The sequence below is a fragment of the Coffea eugenioides genome, chromosome 3, assembly GCF_003713205.1.
Source record: "Coffea eugenioides isolate CCC68of chromosome 3, Ceug_1.0, whole genome shotgun sequence".
Taxonomy (NCBI): Eukaryota; Viridiplantae; Streptophyta; class Magnoliopsida; order Gentianales; family Rubiaceae; genus Coffea; species Coffea eugenioides.
Window position 1 is genome coordinate 1,354,299 of NC_040037.1, and position 23,819 is coordinate 1,378,117.

General features: G+C 36.1%; 2 protein-coding genes and 1 long non-coding RNA gene across 4 annotated transcripts; 1 reads left to right on the forward strand and 2 right to left on the reverse strand.

Moving 5' to 3' along the window:
- Positions 1–496: 496 nt before the first annotated feature.
- Positions 497–5,593, reverse strand: LOC113766807 (lipoamide acyltransferase component of branched-chain alpha-keto acid dehydrogenase complex, mitochondrial). The gene is made up of 8 exons (XM_027310959.1): positions 5,314–5,593; positions 4,408–4,554; positions 3,651–3,776; positions 2,865–3,259; positions 2,166–2,413; positions 1,521–1,609; positions 1,150–1,377; positions 497–974 (listed from the first exon to the last, which is right to left on the reverse strand). The coding sequence occupies exons 1-8, from the start codon at positions 5,518–5,520 to the stop codon at positions 861–863; spliced, it is 1,554 nt and encodes a 517-aa protein (XP_027166760.1). The 5' UTR covers positions 5,521–5,593; the 3' UTR covers positions 497–860.
- A 7,003-nt stretch (positions 5,594–12,596) lies between these two features.
- LOC113765500 lies at positions 12,597–18,087 on the reverse strand. Of its 2 annotated transcripts, none has more exons than XR_003467729.1 (5): positions 17,794–18,087; positions 16,699–16,899; positions 15,396–15,558; positions 14,956–15,056; positions 12,597–13,052 (listed from the first exon to the last, which is right to left on the reverse strand). It is a non-coding gene; the product is annotated as an uncharacterized LOC113765500 (long non-coding RNA). The 2 variants fall into 2 exon arrangements; XR_003467728.1 differs by having other exon boundaries at positions 12,599–13,052; positions 16,699–16,796; positions 17,794–18,079.
- Positions 13,102–14,957, forward strand: LOC113765499 (protein DETOXIFICATION 55). The gene has a single exon (XM_027309706.1). It carries the CDS (start codon positions 13,255–13,257, stop codon positions 14,698–14,700), a length of 1,446 nt encoding a protein of 481 aa, XP_027165507.1. The 5' UTR covers positions 13,102–13,254; the 3' UTR covers positions 14,701–14,957.
- Positions 18,088–23,819: the final 5,732 nt, after the last annotated feature.

A 23,819-nucleotide genomic window follows, 5' to 3' on the forward strand; every position in this document is an offset into this window, starting at 1 on the left:
ACCCAATAATACCCATTTAATAAATGGGTATTATTGGGTAACCCATTTATACCCATATACAAAAATTTAAGATACCCATACCTATCTATTCATGGGCGGGTATGGGTAAATCTAGTTAAGTGGGTTGATTTGCCACCTCTATCTAATAATGATAATGTATACACTAATATTGTATATAAGATTAATCTTTTTTATTTTGGGCAGAATTGTTGTAGTAAAAAATCAAGAGGGCCGGATTGCGGTTAAATCCCATTTTTCTGCCTAAACAAAATAACCAATGACACTTCGTGCTAATTTAGCTAGCCTTCGTCTTTAGTGTCAACTTTTTTTAACCATTTGGCCGTGAAGAAAATAACAATGCATGCATCTTGTGCATCAAATTATTCTCAAGTCAATCAATCCTACCCCCATGCTAACGTCCAGCTAAAATGACAATTGAAGAGAATCCTTTTCCTGGGCAAAACATCAAAGTTATCTGTGTAGCAACAGTTCAGTATAGTATCTGAATTTGGCTTGTTTTTTAAGGATCATCAGTTCATGAATTTCCAATTCGTGTTTGACAGGCCATTTCAATTGTCAATTTATAATCAAGTCGAATGTACAACAATATACATGATCACAAAGAAAAAGAAGATTCATGATTGCATGAGCTTGAGGAAGCCAAAGCTCCTGTTCCCAGCCTTGTGCTTCAGCATCATTGACAAACAGAGAATTTAGCAGCTTCAGAGTCTCAGTAACCTCGATTTGGCATTAAAAACCCTGATATTTCAAGCTCAAAAAACGCCTATGCAACTCAAAAGCTAGTCAGATCCACAGCTCTGGAGCCAAGGCTTGACCCTTAAGTCTAGTTCATGGAGCAGTCACCTCATATGCAACATCAACAGCTCTGGTTTTTCAATGTACAGCTTCCATTCATTGCAGAACCTTGCAACTGTTGCCCCATCAAGGACTCTATGATCAGCACCAATATTAACCTGAGATAGTAAACGCCAAAGTGAGAGAGAGACAAAATAAACTCCCAAATAGCAACAAAGATTTTGCAACCTTATGATGCGCTAATATCAATAATGGCAGGTTGCTGGACAATTATATTTGCAAAATGTGGAATTGTTTATACTTGGGAAACTTAGTGAACCATTCACTACTTACAGTCAAGACTGACATAGGATACACATTTCCATCTTCAGCAAACTGAGGAACTTTCTGGATGCGGCCAAGTGCAATGATGCAAACTTCGGGCACATTGACTAGTGGGGAACCAAACTTTCCACCAATTGCCCCTATGTTACTTAAGGTTATAGTTCCACCAGTTATATCATCAGGGTTAAGTTTATTTGCCAAAGCCAATTGTTGAAGCCGTGATAATTCCTTTGTTATCTGCAGATAGAATATCAATCAATCAACAACTCTAGGCAAGCAAAATTGCATAGTCCACCCTGACCTGAATCCTTTTTGTCCTTTTCAACAAAATAAATAATCAAATAGGAAAATGATGCCCTGAATTGAGAGAGAGTACTAACCTCCAAGATCGATAGAGATTGGACCTTCTTAATATTTGGTACCACCAAACCATGTGGAGTAGCCATAGCAACTCCAACATTATGAGATCCTTTTGAAGTATGAATGAAATCAAGGTACAAGATTTAAGTGAGCAACAAATCAAGAGAGTTTTCATGTTAATGATCAGACAGTTCAATAATGGATGAACTTCTATCCCTGTCATCACTATCAATAATTTCATGATGAAAGCGACTATCATACGTTTCAGTTGCTTAAAATAACAAACTTCTAGCATCTCTGAATGATTACAGATACACCTGAATCAAACTGTATACAACATCTACAGATCCAAATATGAAACTAAAAGAAAAATAACAATGATTTTGGAAAAGTTCAAGACCTAAATCTTCCTTCACTAAAATGATGACAAATACACCTTGAAGCAAATTATTTTGTTGAACGCAAGCTCAAAATTATCTCAAGGACCCAAAAGAAGCAGTCGAGTTCTGGTGAGGTGGCTACAATACGAGGAAAAGACCCAAGGCAACATGTGGCCGGAACAAAAAAGGCATATCAGTGATCATAAGTGTGCTTAACAGTGATCTCTTGTACATCATGTATACAACAACGTAATCCTGAGATTTGGCACTTCATAGACTACTGACCTTTAAGTGTAACCTCATTCAGTTCTTCATTCAAGCTGCTGTTCAGCCATGGATACTTACTGATTGCCATGGAAAGTGACTTTATCAAGATGGGAAGGAAAGTGAACTTGACATCAGGATCAGAATTCTCATTATGAAAGGAAGATTTGAGCTCTACAAGTGCATCACAATTTATTTCTTCCACATAATGAAAATGAGGAATTTTAGCAGCTGATGACATGGACTTTATCATAGCACGTTGATAACCCCTGAAAAGTCAAATTCCATTAGCTCATCATTTCCACAGTTAGCCAACTGAAGTTCATCATCTATATGATAGCCTATAAAAAAAATATACTTCCCCTGCCGCACACCACAACAGCATTAAGTAAAATCTACTATAATGATGTCAAGTTCATCATCAACCCATAAAAGATTGCCAGAGGTTAAGACATATAAACATATTGCGAAGAAATGGACTGGCAATCCTCTATCAGAAAGACCAAATTACCAGAAAACCTCAGCTTCCTCCTAATGAAAATAGATGTGGAGTAATGGACAGAACACAAAATTCTATTAAGTCCTCTCAGTGAAAGAGTAGCAGTATGAAAACTGAAACAGAGAAATGACAGAGAGAAAAGAAAAATAATTCTTCAACAAGTCAAACATAGAAGTCGAGAAAATTTTAGATATATGTCTTCATTCACAGAGAAGACATGCCTTAATGTAACAGTCTTATCTTCAAATTCCCATCCGTATGCGCCGGAAATACCTTCGAAGCTGTTGTCAGCTACCTGTGACTGCTCTCCCGAATAAGCACCCAAAGATGTTAAATCCTTAATATTTTCTTTCTTAGCAACATAATTTAGGACATCCTCTCTCAACACTCTTCCATCTTTACCAGTTCCAACAACATCATTTATATCAATACCATATTCTTTTGCAAGACTACGAACAGCAGGGGTGGACAGAACTTTCTTAATGGCACTCCTCTGAAGCACAGAACTGGGAGAATCACCTTCAAGACCATTGCAGTCCAAATTATCCAAAGGATGCAAAGTTTGCATAGGGCAAGCAGTTTCATCAACAATCATTTTCAATAGTGTTTCTCCAACCTGCAAACCAAACGATGATGAGGATATTACATTCTTTGAAAGACCAAAATCAAGACTCTGCAGATATGGATTGTACAAGAGGACAAACAAAAGTTCCAAAAAGGGACGATTCTACCAATGCCAAAATAGTAGATAGGTGGAGGAAATTCTGGACTGAAATGGTGATCAAGACAAGCCAGAATGAGTAGCCATCGATGGTCAATCTTAAAGAAGATTAACTATGCCCATATTTTCTAGAAAAGTAATCGTTGAAGGTTTAGAACAAAGAAAATTATTGGCAGTCCCACACTTACATATCTCGAAACAAATAATATATAGCCACAGCTCATAGAGAGAATGGACTTGTGTAAAAGCATATGAAGGTGCATGAAAGACTGGTTTTTTATGTTACCTTTACAATGTTACCAGGAACATGGAGAATTTGAGAAACTTTTCCTTTGTAACGGCTGGTTATTTCGATGGTAGCTTTGTCACTCTGAACTTCACAAAGTGGTTGAAACTCTTCAACTTCATCACCCTGCAAGAATTTTTTTTTTTTAATCTTCATTTGATATAAGTAGCTGTCTCACATGGACAACCTGGGAAAGATGTCTCTGGTCTGCAATGTTGCATTCACTGTTCTAACCAAGTATCAAGGACAGGCATGTTGCACATGACTCGAATACCTATCTTAAGCTGCACATAGTTGAAGTTTGTTATCCCATGCATGCCTTCAAAGATTTTCCATGTAGCAGGTGTTTTAGAACAGCTAAGTACTATTTTTATTTGGCAAGTCTTCTCTAACTTAAAAAGTCTTTCAATATTTTGTCGAGTCTCCTGATTTTCGCTTTAGATAAAGAGCATTCAGACTTTCAAACACGTGCAAGCCCCAGATAACTCGCGACAACATCCATGATACATAGGTTGTTTCTGGATACTTCCAAATTTTTGCATGAAATAAAATAACAAGCATTTGTACATGTGACAAAAGAACAACTAAAAACGGTGTATAGCCCATCTCGTGCTAACAACATGGGAAGGATGAATAAGCTAGAGACTAGTGGAAAGAAATTTTCTTCAGAAAAGATAATAGCAGTAGGCTGGGTGATATGCCAAAATACAGCCCAGCATAGTGATTCAACTAAGCTTAGAAATAGATCATAACTAACCTCTTGAATAAACCATTTCAGGAGTTCACATTCAGCAATACCTTCTCCAGTTTGTGCCAAAGGAATATCAACTATCCCACCAACCGGAGAATCAACTACAACTTGAGTTGAAAAGCAACATCTTCTCATACCAAACTCGTAATTTGACTGCCAAACAACAAGAAGAGAGAAATTAACAAGCAAGAATAATGAATAGCAACTGCAATTTCCAGTCCACTTCACAAGTTCTTGAAAAAAAAAATTTTGCACCAACACAAGAAGCCAGCATCTATATTCCTATTCTAACAGACAAATCTCAACACAGGCACAGCATACAAACATAATATCCAAAAACACAACTTTTCGGCTCTTCATATGGAAATGGCTTCACATAGAACGATGTCTTGTTTAGAATGAGCACATGGATATCCCTCCAGGGACACATTTTGCCTTGCAAACCGTATAACAAATCCCACCCTTTTTCCGCTTCTACTTGGAACAAATACACAATTCAACTCACCAGACTACTCAAGCGGTAGGACTACTGGCATAAAATAGTTTTAACATGAAAAAAATATTCCAAAGTCCCCAGCTTTTAACAAAAGGACCTTTATGAAAACCTTACAAATGCCATTCATTTCATTCACCTTAATGAGTCGGATAAAACAATCTGACTTCTGTGATTCTGAAAATTAAACTAAATTAACATCCTACATGGGCATCAAAGCACCACAATTCACAGGAAAAATAAACAATAAAATGGCTACAGAATTAAGGGAGGGAGCTATAGCACACGACTAAATGACGAAAATCTGCTTTAAGAAAACATAATCACAATCACCGGTAGCACCAAAGGAAATCCCAGAACAGGAGTTTAGCTACCGACAATAAATTCAATGAGAAACAGAGTTAATGATGGTTGATTACTTCATTGAGCTTAATGTATTGCAGAAACGACATCGTTGAGCAGGGGAAGATGGAAGCTTGGGAAGTCGAACCCAGTGATAGAGTGGTTGTTGGGCCTTGGCCAGGACCACCGGTGGCCACCGGCGGCCGAGTAAGAGCAGTAGACGAGTATAACCACCGCCGGCAGGTAATCCATGGCTTCCGCTGATGCATTCGCCGGCAAAGCATTGTGCAATGGTAAGAGCTGGAGTAGCGTGCGACCGCTTCGTTGCAAGTAACGTACTAGCAACTAATTAAACCACTTGGGATGGGAGGATTTCTGCTTGGTTACGTTGTTCAGTAGATGGAACGTAAAATTTTTAAATTTGTTTATTTAGGAATTATTGAGATGATTAGCATTTGTCCTCGTTTGAGATTTGCCTGCTACAAATTTTTTAACAAGTTTAGTTATAATAGTTTTTAAAAAAATTTTAAATTATACACTTTAAAATATTTAAAAATTTATACATTTCAAAAATTTTTTTTACAACTTTTAAGTAAATTATAATAAAATTTTAGACAAACACCCTAAAAATTCACTTGTCGAACGGATCCAAAAAAGTTACTAGAGTTCTTTCCATAATATATTGCCATAAAAAATATTTTTGATTGTTTTTATTTTGTCATGAAAGAGATGGTTAAAATGGTACGGATTATTTTCTTTTGGATAATTTTTTTTTTTTTGGTGTACTGTGAGTATGTAATAGGTGTATATGTTTGTCATATGATGAGCCTGGGCCCAAGAAAATTTTGTGACTAACCAACTCTTTGCTCCTATACTAGGAGAGTAAGGCCCAAATTCTGATAAACAGATCCATCTAGCCCACACTCATAAACCAGAGCCATTGGTCCTTTATGAAATACGCTTCGGGTTCCGACTGGTTGCTATTGGGGCAGTTCTGTTGCGTTGTTTCCATATGTTATCCATGCTAAATTGAACTGCATTAGCAGTGCGACGTCTGGAATTTTATGAATATCTGGCTTCTTTCAGGTGTTTTATGACAACATAATAAATTTTGAATAGGGGACTAGAATAATTGCGCTAAACTCAAATCGCTTGCTACTAGTGCTTTTTGATTTTCTATTGAGGTTTGTCTTGTAGAAGTGCTCAAACTGGATTTGTGATCAATTGCACGTATGATTTACTATGCAAAAAAAAAAAAGAAGATGGTATAGCCATCTTTTTTATTTCCCTAGGCAAAACATGTATCAGGTGTCTTCATTTCTCTTTTTGATTACTAAGGCCTTGTTTGATAATCCAATTCAGCACTTAAATTTTATAAATTCAGACCTTAACATGTTAAAACACGTTTGATAACCAAAAATTAAATATCTGAATTAATTAAATGGTACTGAATTTCTTAAATAAAATTTGCGCCAAAAAATAAGTGATAAGCTATGTGATATACACTCAAATATGTATCAGATTTAGTACTTAATAATTCAATAACTTAATGAATTCAGACTTCTCACGTTTCAGTTTTTTATCAACCGCACCCTGAGTGAGTTAGTCATCATTAAAATCATCATCATTGGAAGGAGCGCAGTTCTTAGAAGCTTGATTAATTTTGAAGACAGGGATAAATGGAATTAATAGGTAGGGGCATGTATATGGTCCTACCTGTTTAGAATTTCACAAATTGATGCTGCTGGAATCGATCGTGCAATGTGCCGGATCGAGTTGACCAGTAACCGCTTCTTGCGATTGTGACCTCACCAAATTTTAGGGGACTCCTGTAATGGGATGGTGCTTTTTCCATTTGTGAAAAGCTTGTCCTCCTCTTTTTCACATCAATGAAAAAAAATTCTTGTACCCTCTTGTTACTGATGTTAGAAGTAGTAAAGTGGTTCCTTCCTCTCCTGTACTCATGTTACTGATGAAAAATGTGTGCCCTTTTGCCCATGACACTCATTTCTTTTTTATTCCAGTTAGAAGTCGTCAGAAGGTGGTGAGAATTAGGACAATGTCACGTCTCATACGCTAGCGTACATCCTTATAGAAAGATTCTCACATGGCTAATGTGCACTTTTACATCAACTACTGCTATTCTCATCTTCTAGTCCTTCCAAATACTTAGCTAGCTTAGCATGTCCTGCTTTATAAGGAAAAACTCTTATCTTCCACAACTTTTATTAAGTTTTTCGTGGCTTCATCATCATCACATGCATGCAGAGTTGCATGGACAGTTTCATCTTTCTTAATGTCACATGCCATGTGAGAAGTGAGGACTAAGATGGCCTGAACAAATTTTTTGGACTCCATGAGTCCCAAGACACTGGAGATACAATTTTTCATACAGAAGATATAACTTCACTTCAGTTGTTATGCACAATGTTTGCCTGAATTTCATCATGTCCAGAAGGTCCATGAAACGTTTTGAGCTCAATTAATTAATTTGCAGTGCCCTTGATTCTCTTCACGTTTACAACATAATGTTGAGAAGGAAATAATGGATCATGAGCTCCTTTGCATCTGATACCAAATGAAAACAATGCATTCCCAAGCAAGTTCTCCCCATGGAAAAATACATTTGCTGAGCAGAAGCACTTTACTGTCATGCACGTTGTCCTTTTTAATCAAGAGATTCCAAGTGGGGTCATGAAGTTTTTTTACCCTAGGGTGTCTGATCAGCTAGACCAATTTGGCAGAAACAAGAAATTATCTGTCCAAAGTGAAAAGGTAAGGAAGAAAATAAAATGTGTTGGTGCGTGAAACGTAGACTTGAAGGCATGAAGGGGAGCATGCCTATGAAGATAAAGGCTGACCCAGTGGATTGTCCGCATTTCCATGCGCAAGAAAATTGGTGGCATCCCATCCAAATATAACTTCAAACTTGGACTGTGACTTGCTGTTGTGATCCGGTCTTCGGGTTGATGGTGAATTGATATTATTATTGATAACCAGAGAAATTTCAGCTTTCGGACAGGCTGGGAAACTGTCTTCAATTGCAATACTACTCAACACAATTGCACTGCTGGAATGATACCGATGGCTCCACTTACAAATAGAGGAAATTTGGGTGTCCACTGTCCACCCTACAGGAAAGATTTTGGCTTTGGAATTAACTATGGTTAATAAATTCGTGGCTCGTTTCTCTCTCTCTCTCTCTCTCTTTTTTTTTTTGTTCGTTTTTTTATGGTAGTGCACCTTAATGTTGGTAATATTGATAAGGGAGAACAAAAGGGTACGTGCAAATCAAACCCTTCTTCTAGAACCAAAAAATGCAAAGTATATCAAACATTAATGCCACTAACTGCATATTTGTGTCATTTTATGGCTAGAAGTTTCAAAGTGGTTCTGGAAACTCTCAAGGAAATCTCTTTCAGTCCTGCATGCTTCCACCATTTACGCCTCTGTGAAAAAGTACTCATGATCTTCAAGAATTTTTTAAGAATATGAGGAAAAGTGTTCACAGCACACATATTTTGCGCATTTGTGGTCGGATCCAGTACCCAACTCCTGCATAATATATATATGTCCATCGGGCATGAGACCATATAATGTGGACAATCTATCTATTAGTCGGAGATTGTCTCCACTTGCTGAATTTCCAGCTAACAAAGATGCTAAGCTACAATAGTAGGGTTAAAAATAACAATGAGTTTATGTTGACAAACCAGCTCAAATGAGGAAAAGAAGTGCTACATCCTGTATGAAAATAGTCAACATTCGTGGGTCCTACTGACTAAGGATTATTGCACTAAGATTTACTGGATAGATCTCCATGTGGAGTTCAATTTTTGACCATCATTAGTCCTGTTGTTGGACCTTGATAATCCACCTTCTAGATAGCTTAAGATTTGAGGTTTCTTCCTTCTTTTTTTTTCCTTGTCAATATAAACAGAACAAAGAGCAGGCACATGGAGGAGCTAGTAGTGAAAGTGAGAATGTGGGACTCGACTTTGAACTGAGAATATTAGCATTCATCAAAATGCATGTCAACTTTCTGCAACTGCAACTTTGTGGGTTTAAGCTGGGAAACTTGAAAGATCATCTACAATGCTATTGGTGGTTAGTACATTATCCTTCTATTATGATTAACAATCAGAGATGATCGCACAACGGAAGGGTTGACACGACATCGTATATATATATATATACTGTGGCAATGTACAAGATACCCAACCTTAAATCCCCTATCGCAAAATATACCAATCCTCTTATTCCACGACATCAATTGTTGGGAGATTATGAACTGTCGGTGGTTCCAGTGGTTTGATACAATGCCCCAGAGATTGGAACCAGAATAGCCACATATAACATCAGTGTAACAACCCCTTTTGAACACAGCAAGGAGATTTGACATCGTAAAAGTTATAAACGGGCTCTCTCAACAACCGTACGAATTTAGCTGTTAAAATGGCATTGGGTGGGAAGGTATAACATCCCATCTTCGACATGTAATAAGTTGATGCTTGAAATGCAATTTGTCTGCAGGATTATGACCAGTGGTGGGGGATGACTGCTAGTCTCAATTAGGTTTGGGTTTCCAAGTCATTTGCTGCAACTAATAGGCACATGCATGGTTTCTTATGAGCAAGACAATGCTTATTTTCTGTTGTTATAAAGCGCCGAGCCTTTTAATCAAACATCATAGGACCAGCACAGCAACAGTGGAGAACAGTGATAAGATTGAGAAGCCAAGGAGAAATTTCAACACGCATATGGAGAATCAACGTCAAACAATTATTAGGCTTCGGGTCTAAAGCTAGTTGGCCAATACCCTAATAATATATCATTTTGAGAGTGCGTAGACTAAGATTACTGCATCAGCTCTTAGGACCAAACATAGTTTAATTAGTACTAGTTGGAAATGTTTAACACAATTTTCTCATCTGGCATAATCATGATCATGACTTTAGTAGTTGTCATTTCATTCATTGTTCATCTGTCTCCATCTTTTCTTACGTCTTCCTCCGACAAGAGTTCGCTTATAAAAAATGATTATAAATCACGATATTATTAAACGATTCACACAAATATGAAAATCCCTAAAGTCGATCAAGCAGGCAAGTAGTTTGTATTCGTGCTTAATTAATCGCTTAGTATATAATTTTTCCTTTCATTAAATCCATGCACGTCTTCGCGGAAAGAAAAAGTACACGCATGTTTTGTACTTCACTAAAATTAGAGTACTACATACTACAAAGTAAAAAACAAAGGGTAGACCCTATGCATGGTAGTAGTAAAGGAAAGGTTCAAGCCAAATGCTTTGTACTTGTAGTAGCCAGATAATTAACTTGTTCCAATGATTTGGAAGTGTTTACAAGTTTAAACACGAATAACCATGCATGCACGCATGTGATATCACACAAGCATTCATTCATTCATGAAGATGCCTCATGCATTCATTGCATGTTCTACATAAATTGGTACAATGAAACACAATAATTAAACAACTTGTAAACTAACATAGAAATTGGAAAGTAAGAATCCAAACAGGGTAATATATCACAATAATTAAGATTACCATTAATGCTGACTTTAGAGACAAGAAGCGTGCTAGTACTGAACAACATAGGGGTTGGCCCCGAGATCTTGGATCCACTACTACAGGAATTTTCACGTAAGCACAAGATTGGAAGGATGTTGCCAAGGCTATAAATATTAAGTTGAATGTGACATAGACCTAAACACAGGCTTCTCCAACCACCAATTATAGATACTTGCCATCATTAACATGGAAAAAGGTGCGACCTAATTTCAATAATCAAATGCAGTCTATTACTCTTGTGGTCCTGCTCAAACTCCAGAAATCCAGAGATCGATCGTTATAATGATGGTTTCTACCGTATATGATTATTCATAATTTGATTAGGGAGTAGTTCCCTAGGGTAGATTACGAACAAAAATCTCAAAGGTTGGCAAAAGGGTCGAAAATTTAAATGTAAAAAATGGTTTTTTTTTTGTTTTGTTTTGTTTGAATGATGGCTGTTGGAAGTTCTTTCAGTGTTTGAAACTGTGATTCGAAGAATAGCAGCAGCGTACAAGTAGAATAGAAGATGGATGAATTGTGTCAGGATGTACAGAATCATGAGAATATGATGAGATAAAGTAGCACTGGAAACTATAGAGTTGAGCATTAACTGTGTCTAGAAATGACAGACTTTTAGTTAGATTTTAATCCTGTCTTCTACAAAATGGATGAAGTTGGTGATTCAAATTAATTTTCAAGGTCACTGGCTTGGACTGTAAAAAAAATACAATCACGGGACATGGATCTCCCAGCAGCATCAAAAAGCTTAGCGAGTGATCTTCAAATTAAATGGCAATAACAGTAAAAGAAAGAAAATATTGGCACCCCAAGATTGATTAATGACATATATATATTAACGTATTTCTTATGTTGTTAATTTGAATGCAAAGGAGAGTCCTATAACAGAAGAATAGACAAGCACAACTAAAGCACAATACATTGCTTATGAACAAGTACTGTCGTATGATTATCGTACAATAAAAAAGCTGAAGTCATTGTCAGTCGCTTGGCTACTGCCGCATTAGTTCAGAGAGGACAATTTACATGTCACTAATCTGCTTCTTCCAAAGTAACATTAACAACTTAACCCCCCCGGCACCATCCTTTCCAAAGCAAGATCGATTGAAATGAAATCCCATTAGCCAGTTTCAAACGATATGCAATCCCAAGGATGGCTAATAAACTGCCAAACTTTTGGAGCAGCAGCTTTACAAGATGAAGACAAGGTAAACCGAATTTTTTTGGGTTGAAGTCCCTGAATTTAGTGAGAAGGTTCAATTTTGGGGTCTACTCGTTTCATTTGTCCATTTGGTCCTAAAAAAAAAATGTTTCCTTGAAAGCATCATCTCACCCGTACAATAAAGTCTTATGCGTCTACTTCTACTTGTTAAACATGTCCAAATTTCCTTACCCATCCATTTATTCTTCTGTTTTAATCAATGAGCTTTTTGTAAAACTCATGGATGTAATCCCTAGCGTTCTTTCTTTGCATATATAGCCGTCACCAGAAACTGACGGTGCCTCAATTTGGTCGGAATCCATTCGAGAATATACAAGTGGACACCCAATTTGAGAGAGATTTCTAAGTACTAAATAAACTGATGTAAAAAAAAAAAAAAGAGTTCTGAGTGTTGGAAGTGAGTTTTTGGATTAGGTAAAAGGCCCTTTACGTAATTAACCTTTTCTTTGAGGACCTAGGGGAGGAAGAACATAATCTTCGTAGAGACATCATATTAATGACATGATAATGATTATATTGCCATATTACTGCACGAAAAGCTTCTTCATGTGAAGAAGATAGGCAGTAGATTTAGGTATTATAACATTTGAGCGCGATACTTGTGAAGAGGATGTGGATATGTTCTCACATATATAGAAAAATGACAAACCAGAGGGGGGGGGGGGACGTTTAGGATGTGGGAACCTCCTTTTTAATCACACAAGGGAATAACACGTTTAACAGTGCTCTATTACACAACTCTACTACTCTCCAGTCCCCAGATTGAGAACTCTCACTAATATCTCAAAAAGTGATCATCGCCCCCTGCACTATATAGCGCCCCCCTCTTTATCCTTTTGGACACGAGCCTCATTTTGTGCGTGTATAAGACAGTGTGTTCCTGTCTCTGTTGTGTGTCTGTGTGAGCATGCACATCTGTTGGATGCATGGTAGAAAATAGCATCTTCTCTAGTCAATATTCCTTGATTCTAATCCTTTACTGCATCAGAATTCATCTTCCTGACCTATCAAAAGTCAAGCAAACAAGGAGAATACACAAAAAGGAATCAGATGGAAGCCGAGCAAACCAAAAAGAGCCCGACAGTTTCAGAGGTACAATTTGCTAAATCTCAAAAACTTCCAGCATATCAAATAAAATGGCTAAAGAAATTACACTGACATGCCTCTTTTTCCTTGTTTTGCCAGGTAATTGAGGAACTAAAGAAAATGAGAGACATAAGTTTTCCCATATTTGCAATCGGCTTGGCTGGCTACCTGAAAAACATGATTTCAGTGACATGCATGGGAAGGCTAGGGAGCCTCGAGCTAGCAGGTGGAGCACTAGCTATTGGCTTCACCAACATCACTGGTTACTCTGTACTATCTGGTCTAGCCATGGGAATGGAGCCACTATGTAGCCAAGCTTTTGGCTCAAGAAATACAAGCATTGCGTCTCTCATTCTACGAAGAACAATTCTTATGCTACTTGTTGCATCCTTGCCTATTGGGTTGTTATGGATCAATCTCAAGCCTCTGATGTTACGTCTCCACCAAGACCCAGAGGTAGTAGATATTTCAAGCATCTACTGCCGGTTTGCAATCCCGGATCTTATTGCTAATAGCCTCCTTCATCCTATACGCATCTACTCACGAAGCAAGGGTATTACATGGCCACTCCTATGGTGCACTTTGCTTGCCATAATTCTTCACCTCCCAATCACCACCTTCTTAACCTTCAATCTTCATCTCGGAATTCAGGGAATTGCAATTTCGATCTATGTTACCAACTTTAACACCTTATTCTTCCTACTTGCTTACCTACTTTACTACACTTATGCACCAAGTGAGGCATTGTCTAAACCCCTAGCACCCAAATCAAATTCAACTTCGTTAGGGGAAGACTGGAGAATGCTACTTCGACTTTCCCTACCAAGTTGTCTGGCAGTTTGCTTAGAATGGTGGTGGTACGAGATAATGACACTTTTAGCTGGCTATCTTGAAAGACCTCAAGTTGCTCTTGCAACATCAGCTATAGTCATACAAACCACATCTCTCATGTACACACTGCCTTCAGCACTGAGTGCATCAATCTCAACGAGAGTAGGCAATGAACTCGGAGCAGGCAGGCCATACAAGGCACGTTTGGCAACAGTGGTTGCCATAGGCTTGGCCTTTATAACCTCAGTTTTTGGCTTCTTATTGACTACCATAGGGAGAGAAGCATGGGGGAGGATATTTACAAAAGACACTGAAGTCCTAGAGCTAACACTGGCCACACTACCCATAATTGGACTGTGTGAGCTGGCCAATTGTCCACAAACAACATGCTGTGGGGTGCTCAGAGGAACTGCTAGGCCCTGTACTGCTGCAGGTATTAATTTCTACTCCTTCTATTTGATGGGAACACCAGTAGCCATAGCATTAGCCTTTTTTTGGGGACAAGGGTTTTTGGGCCTGTGCTATGGGCTTTTAGCAGCTCAAGTGGCATGCATGGTCTCTATCCTGACAGTGATAAGCAAGACAGAATGGGAAAGAGAATCACAAAAAGCAGTAGACTTGGTTGGAGAAACTTGCGAAAATAGGTACCAAGATGAAATTGCCAAATGTGAAGAAGGACACAACTCTCAGAAACAGAATAGCTTTGAAAAGGCAAACGGATTAAGACTCAAATAGCAATCTGAAGATGGTACTAACAGGGCAGATATAGCATACCCATCATTTTACTCTAGGCTATATGTATTGTATCCCGAACTATTCATCTACTACTGATTTTCTGTATGTAGACTGAAGTCAAACTACTCGTCAAACATTTAATATACGCACTGAAGAATTTCTGAACTAATAGCATGTCCATTCTTGCCAGAACAGTTCAATTAACACTCTAGACAAATGACATTCTGCTTTCCCTCAGAAGCACAACAAACTTACCAAGTAAACTTTTATCGTCCTTAGGGATATTCTTTTCTTTGTTCATTGAAGCAACAACAACAAATCCCCCAAACCGCCACAATTCTGCGATGTAATTAATGCTGCAATTACACCCAAACATTGAACATTTTAAACATAAGCGAGATAATAGCAGTAAAGTTATAAAGAAATACGTGCATAACCACAAGGGCTGCTTTGTAGGCAGAAACATTCAAACAATTTATGAAAATAGTTACAAACAAGAAAGCTGGTGTTTTCTAGCTTTTACCATTTAGATGAAGGAAAAACAGTTAAAAAAAAAAAACCCCATTTCTTTAGCTCAGATGAGAACTCGGTCCTATTTGGAACTTCAATCTTTCAGATTATCATCTATTTAAGACAACACAAACTGGCTCAATAGGAAGCATGATATCTGAAGAAGCCAGTAGACCCACTTTTACCTGAGATAGCACCTTTGGCAGTTCCTAGCTTCTCAACCATGCCAATATTATGCTTCTTTAGGACGCAAATATCTGATAGTAACCCAATGGCATACTCCATTCACTTCTCTTACCACATTATCTTCCCCTGATCAGTCTTGACCAGTCAAAATCCTGACCAAACCTGTGGAAATAACTGAAAAATCAAATTTAACTCAATGAAGATAATGAAATAAGCTCTTTCAGTTACATGTATTTCTCATATACAATATTAAAACTATGCATAGCAACAAATCTGGACACTTTTACAAGACTCAATGCATAATATTTAAAACTGAACACTTCTTCTTTTGTTCATTTTACATTACATCTAGAAAACTAATCATTAACCCACATTTTTGAGTCATCAAGTATTGATTTTTCTTGATAATCCCAGTGGAACACGTTCAAGCACCCAGCCATCTACATGTAATTCGAAGGATCAAATTTGTGTTTTTGATTGCCAAGCATGAGATGCAAGTCAATCCATACCCTCTGAAAAAGGCCCAACACTACAAACTGATAACTGCATTACCAGCATATATTCAACAGTTCAACTCTTTCCAACAGATAATTAACTGATGCTAATACAACAATGAAAGGACCATTCATGTGCACATCTGCAAATTTTTTGTTTCCAATTTCCCATAGGATGAAAAAATTTGCTGGGATTGAATTTCATTTAGTACCTATTGAGGTCAGATAAAAACTAGATTTATAAAATTCGTATTTCGCTGAGGTGACAGATCATGATGGAAAAAGCAACCAAAAGAGAAAAAAAAAAGAAAAAATATAAAACAAGAACAAACTAAGTTTCTTTTTATCATAGGGCAAGTTGTAGAAGCCAGCAACATGTATTTGAATCCATAATATCCTCCTGCATTTAGGTATACAAAGCAATGGCAAGACAGTGTAATTTGATGCAGTGAATAAGAAGACCATCTTCTTCAAAAATATTTTGAAATGGCTATACATTTATTTCCCTGGAGACTAAGCGCAACAAAATGGTAGTTATCCGGAAATGGCATTCTATCAAAATTGAGTTCTTTGTCAATATTAAAAATTAAAAAAAAAAATTTGACATTTTGACCCAATTGATTTGATGGCTAAAATGCTACAGTCAGCATGTATTTAAGAATGGATAGATCTTTCACTTACTTCATAGGTATTAAGATACTAAGCACTTTAAACATTTAACTATTCAGAAATTACAACTAGGTGCTCCAACAAGAATGAATGAAATGGCATAATACAACCTTCAAAATGTTTAGATGGATAATACTACCTTTAATTCTTCTTTGTGTACTAGAACCTCGAGGAACAGTAGCACTGATTTGATTTCATATTTTGGTAACAAGAAATTACTGAATACTTCTGGAACACCTGTCATCAACATAAACACGCTCCATTACTCCTGAACAACTGATTTGATTTCCTTTAACCACATCCCTACCAAACGCATCAAATAAGCCAATTTTGCACGTAACTGTTGGATGACAAAAACACCAAATGAATACAATAAAACACAGATCAGTTGATTTATTGCAATCCACTCACACACTCGAATGCTAACGGAAAAAAGAAAGCAACAAGAAGAAAATTCAAATAAGACAATCAAAAGCATAAAATCAGTTGATTTTTGGCCATGCAGCAGCTGAACAGCAGTTCAACTTAGCCATTGATACAAGGGCACTCCCATTTCTACACACAAAATCTTCACAGTAGCTCTGACTCATTTCCCCAAACTAACTTTTCATTCTTTCAAGTGACAATATCTTTAAATTCTTGGAGCTTTTCGAAAACATTCACTCTTTGACATTTCTTGTCGGGAACCCTTAATTCTGCAACCCACTTCTACCTTTCAAGAAAATTACAATTCAAAATCCATCCTTAGAAACCTCTCCCAAATCTTCCTCCAATTTTAAGAGTGATTTTAGCATAATTTACAGGAAAGAGACAAAAATTCAAAATCGTAAATGGCCATTAGTTCCTTAAACTCCTAATCACTTTATTCAACTTTAATAAAGCAAGAAGTCAGCTGAAATTACAGACTCCACCTAGAACTCTGTCAAAGGAGGTGCTCTGCTTCAGTAGACAGGGAATCCCATAAAGAAAAGTATATGTTTGTGCTTCAAATGGGATACCCTATTTCACCCCGTCAAATAGATTTCCAAAATGAGCAACAATGTGATACTCAAAAGCTAATTAAAGTTACCATGATACGGACTGATCCCAATTAACCAAGGATTATGACAGTTGCCCAGATACTCTGGTCTTAAAAGCAAGTTATTGTAACCCACCCCAGAAAAAGAAAAATAGTCTACAGCAAAATAATCATTGAAAATAAGGCAGAGAGATTTCTGAAGAACGCAGATCGTACTTGCAAGTAGAAAGCCCGCGCTTGCACAGTGGAATTCGTGTTGAAGGAGAGTCATCGACAGGCTTCCAAATTGATTCTACAATCAGTTTTGGTTCTTTCTTGTTTTTAAAGCATATTTTATTTGCCCTTTCAGGTGTAAACCAGTTTTAATTCAGCCCCAGTAGTTTATGATATTAGTACACACGAACTAGTGCAAGGAGTGGAAAGATCTACTACAATGTGTTCATATTTGGTTTTATTTGATTTGATTCATTTGATGAACCACTTCTATTGAGATTTCATCAACAAGAGTTTGATTGAGTAATTTTGTTTGTCTAGCCATTGGATTTTAGAAGATAAAACAATTTATGAACATTTTCTGACTCGTAGAAGACTTAAAATAAAGGCTACAGGTACAATTATCATGTTATTTTAAGTTTACATTCTGAAAATTGGAGTAGAAGATTTTTTATGGAGTGTTATTGATAATTAGAATGAGTTTATTCGAATAGAAAATTATATTTTCAAAAAAATTTATAATAATACTATGTCACTTTTTTCCCATAGTTGTCCAAAAAATAAAAAATTATTAAACAACAAGAATTTGTTCTATTAAACATTTGAACTCTTTTTGTTTATGTTACAAGTTTTGATTTTATCTTTCTCTAGAACGCTTCTAATATTATTGTCTTTCCACCTATTTTGAAGTAATAATAACCAATTTTAAGTTTAACAATTTGCATTTCCTAACCTTCATTTATCATGAATTCCAAAATAAAAAATATCCGTAGAGACGTCATAAAACATGATTTGGACACATCAAATATGCATGAATAACTACTATAATGATACGAAAATACATCCTACATTCAAGACCTTTCATTTTTGTGTGTATATATATATTCTCCAAATACTAGTAGCCTTAGGAAATTAATAAAATCTCAAGCAAGGCTAGTTCCCCCTTTGTTTTAGTTTCCATTGCCAGAAAATTCAAGCAAAGCAATATATAAATAAAGGAAAAAAAAAAAAAAAAAGGGATGAAGAGTGGCATTTGGGCCGTGATGAAGCAGTCTTGAATAAGTGTAAGTTGGACTAGATGAGGAGATGTCATCTTTGAATTGGGTCGGTGGACTGAATATGGTCTCTACCTCTCTGTCTCTATCGGCCGTCCTTCTTATCGTACACGTGCCCCAACAACTCATAAGAGTCCAAAAAAGACCTCAAGTAATTGAGTCACCCTCGAAATCTTGCTGTATGCGGTGGGGCCATTGAGAGTGAAAAGAGAAGAGCCCATTTTGTTTCTCTCTACGGTGGTTACATACTTTGGGCCCTTTCAACTCACAAGAGTCTTATCATGATGTGGCCCCCAAGGCCAAGTGAAAAAAAAAAGTAATTTTTACTACATGGAGTAGTACGCCACCTAATTATTATTAGAGTAAAACATTGGAGCAACGACCTAATTTCTCTTATTAGATGGAATAAGTAAAAACATTGGGTCGCAGGGGATTAGTCGGGCTCCGTAAGGATTGACTCGAATACCCCTGTATCGACCCAAAAAAAAAAAAAAAAAGTAAAAACATACTACCAGAGAGGTACTAACTTTTGAGTTAGTCCATATGGGTGTTATCGTAAACTTGTTGTTAAGCAACATCCTCCCCTTTCTTCTTCGGAATAAAAATCAATGGGTAATGACTCATTTTGAATGAACGAACTAATTGGTGGGGATTCGTTGCATTTCTTCAATTATAATCTAACCTTCAATCTCCATGAATGTTAGCAACTCTTCTTCCTTTTATCTAGAATTAGATTGTCGGCAAAGAGTTTAGGTCCCGTGTAAATTGATATTTTTCGAGGTTTTTATAGAAAAATACATTATATTAATTTGACGTATATAAGTAAAATTTCTCTGTACCATGGAATGACTGCCAATTCCGGTCCAATCAATCTCCATAATTAGGGCAACAATTAGAAGTGGAAGGTAGGAAAGGTTTGTTTTTTTTTTTTTTTTGGGGGGGGGGGGGGGGGAAGTGGAAGGTAGGAAAGGTTCACACGCTTGAAATTGTACCCAAATCTCGTAATTATTACAAGCCCAATGCGCAAGATATTTTCTCCTTTTATTCTTCCTCATTTGTAATTTTGAACTCAAGAAGTTGTCATCCTACCCGGAACATTTGTACCCAAATCTAGTACAATTTAAATTACGGAAAGTGTATCAGAATAATCCAACGTGGCGCTCAATTCTTGGGACGGTTTTTTAATACTAGGATTTACCCAAGTAAAATTAAGACACCGGGCAACGAAGCGTCTCTAGTTTTTACCTTTTTCCATTTGTAGCCCATTTGTGGTATCCACCTATTAGGAGATCCCATATGGTTGTAAAATATATCGGCATCTTCTGCCATTCTATATAGCTAATTATAAAATAAAAAGAAAAACAAAATAGACGATACTATTTTTTTTATCAGCAACGATACATGTGTATAACCTACTCTATCCTAATCTAGGGGGGAGGGGGAGCCTAAGGAGATTGTTGTAGGGGGAGGGGGTGAGGGACTTAATTCCTCCCTGGTGGACTTAATCCAAAGAGGGACTTAATCCCTCCCTGGTGGCCACTAGCCATTGGCCCAGTGGTAAAAAAATCTAAGATTTAGATGATGATATTATCAAGATTTAGATGATGATACGCAATCCACCACCACAAAAGGAAACTTTTTCTCTCTTCTCTCTCTTTTTTTTTAAATAAAAAAAATATATATTTATAGCAAAAAGTAAAAAATTGGACAATCGTACACATTGGAAAGATACAGAGTGAATTAGGATAAGATAGTTTTTGTTCAGCAGCATTTAGTGAGGATTGACGCAATCAATTAATGACTCATCCGAAATTTGTTCGACTTTAATCACAGCCTAAGGTGGAGGGATACCGTCTATCTATTTTCTCTCCTCTTCTTTCTTTTACTACTTCACTTTTGTCTATTTCTGTGAGGTTAATGCTCGAAGGAAGTTAGTTGAACTTTAACAAGATGTCACCAAAACATTCGTTTCGTATCATGCATTATTCCAAATGGAATTTGCTTGCTTCACTAAAATTCTTAAACACACCAAACAAGATTGTATTTCTAAGATACAAAGTAGAATAATTAATGTTTGAAAATATTTTCCTTTGGATTGCAATTTTTCAAAGTTTTTTATGAAAAAAATGTACTGTAACGATATAATTTATGTGAGATAAAAGTGTGTTTAGAAAATGTGTTAGAAGAATATTTTTAATTTTATTTTGCAAAAATTGACAATCCAAAATCATTAAAAAAACAATATTTTGAAAATCAGACTAGATTGACAGGTTTGTCCAGTCGAACAGCAAATCGGCTATACCTTTGGTCCGATTCAGTGATTAATCCGAAAATTCAATTGAATCAATCAAATCCAATCAATAATCGATTGACCGGTAAGATCGGGAGATTCAGCCGCATTTCACTAATTTTTTATTTTTTAAAACAAATAATTCAGTTTATTCAAATATTTTAATAAATAAAAAAATGATTAAACTGAGATTGAATTGATTGAATCAGACTGCGAATCAGAATTTCTTTCAGTTCACTCGTGGTTCGGATTTAAAAACATTGCTAAAATGTGAATAGGGAAGAAAAAGAAAGCGGAGAGTCTTTGATTTGGGTAGGATTTTTCCTGCTCGATGGTCTAACTTCATTGTGACTGGTGACCCTCCCTCCCAGATAGTCGCTGGCGCCGACGCGTTACAACTTCAGAATGCTGGTTGCTGCCTTGCTGGTCTTCATAGATCAACTTCATAGTGCTCTGCTTTCATTCCACCTGGCAACTGAAAAGCATCATCGAAATCGACCATTCGTCTTCTTCATTGGGAGATTTTTTTTTTTTTTTTTTTTATTATTAAAGTTGTAAGGGTCGAATAGCTTGCTAGAGATAAGCCAATCAAGGATCATGTGTTGTTTGTTTATTTTGGGATGTGATTAATCACTAGCAAATTAATTTAAATGGTTCGACAGAACATTAGATCTATGCCTTTGAGTGCCCACCTGTTTGCTGTCTTTGCCTGCTCTCTACTGTCAACCTTTTCTCATCATTCTTCCTTCGCTGGAGGAAGATTTTAATCTCAAATTAAGGCCTTTTGTCCTCTTCCTCTATTTTTATTTTATATTTAATAAAATCTCTCATAGAATATTCTAGTGAGACTTTTTTCTCTTCTAACCTATCATAGCTAGTGGAAGTCTTATTTAGTTTTAATTTTTTTTTTCAGATTTAAGATTTTTTTCATATCTGTATGTGATATAAAATATTTTGAATCTTCTAATTAGATCTCAACATTAATTTTGAATTTGAACCAGTTATTTAGTTTTATTTTTTTTTTCAGATATAAGAGTTTTTTCAAATCCGTATGTTAGATAGAATATCTTGAGTTTTCTCGTCAGATCTCAATATTAGTTTTGAATTTGGACCAATTGAATAGCAGATATCAGAGAATAAATATGCACATATATTTATAGAACAACTTTTGCAATTGATTAGATCTTATAATTTTTGATTCACAGTGTAATCTGTTATATTTTGTAATTCTATTAAATTTAATAATTTATCAGATCATATATATATATATTTGTGACATATGCAATGTATTTTCTAACATTAATGCAACTTTCTTTATTGATTTCCAACTAATTTATTAATAATATTGACTTCTATTTTATAAAAAAAAATAGTTCGACGAGGCGTAGGTAACCCAAGTCGCCAATCACTGGTTCATCTAATTGTAAGAATTCTCTAAAGGATCGAGAACGAGTCTGCTTCCCAAACTACTGCGGTTGGCAAGTGGCAACATATGTTTGCGCGGTATGCTAGTCGGTGGTTGCTTTGGGAGATGCCGAATATTGGGATCGACATAGAAGCAAATTATGCATGGCTAGCAAATTCTACCACTTGTATACTCGAATCGACTTGGTTTAGTTGGGTCTGTACACCTTAGGGCTGCAAACGAATCGAACCGCTCGTGTCAAGCTCGACTCGAGTTCGAGCTGGCTCGAGTCGAAATCGAGCTCGAACTCGAGTTCAAAATATTAAGCTCGTTAGCTCGCGAGCCGGCTCGAGTATATATATATATTTTTTATATTTTATATTTTAAGTATATATATATTTTTTTGTTTTAAATATATATATATTTTTTATTTTAAGTATATATATTTTTTATTTTTTTTTAATTTTAATAGTAAAATTACATATATATCTTTAATATTTTATTATTTATTAAAAAAATATTTATTTTATTTATTTTTTAAAAATAAAATATTTATTTTTTATTTTTTTGAGCTTGAGCTCGAGCTTGAAATTGTGAGCTCGTCGAGTTCGAGCTCGAGTTCGACTTCAATGAAATTATGTCGAGACTCGACTTGATTAGGTGAAAACTCGACTCGACTCGGCTCGTTTGCAGCCCTAAGTACACCCACTAGTCCCTAAAACAAGACTCCTTAGGCTCCTCCTCCCCTAAATTAGGATATAATAGGTTATACAATGTATTGTTGCTGGCAAAACAAAAAAAAAAAAGTATACTTGACTGCTTGCTTTGTCAATTCTTCATCAGCGATAAAAGAAGAATTAATCCGCTGGCAATAAAATTTCTAATTCGACTTTTTCTTTTTCCTCCTGTTGTTATTTCAGTTCTTTTGTTTGTAAAACTCTGAGTCTACTTTAAATTAGGAATAATTTCAAAAAATCTCCCATGAGAACTGTGACAATTTTACCTAGCTAATTTGTCTCTAATTTTAGAAATTACACCTATCTCTCCTGACATACCGACTCACCGAAAATAACTTTCACTTTTACACTATTTTACATGGACTAAAAAAAAATTGTATACTTAAAAGTGGAAAAAAAAAAGAAGAAAACCTTATTGAAAATTTTTTTTATGAAATTTCAAAACAATTGCTATTTGAAAAAAAAAAAAGTATTTTAGTGGATGCTTTGATTCTGAACTTTACTCAAAGTAATTAATATAAATGTGGGTGTAAAAACCGCTA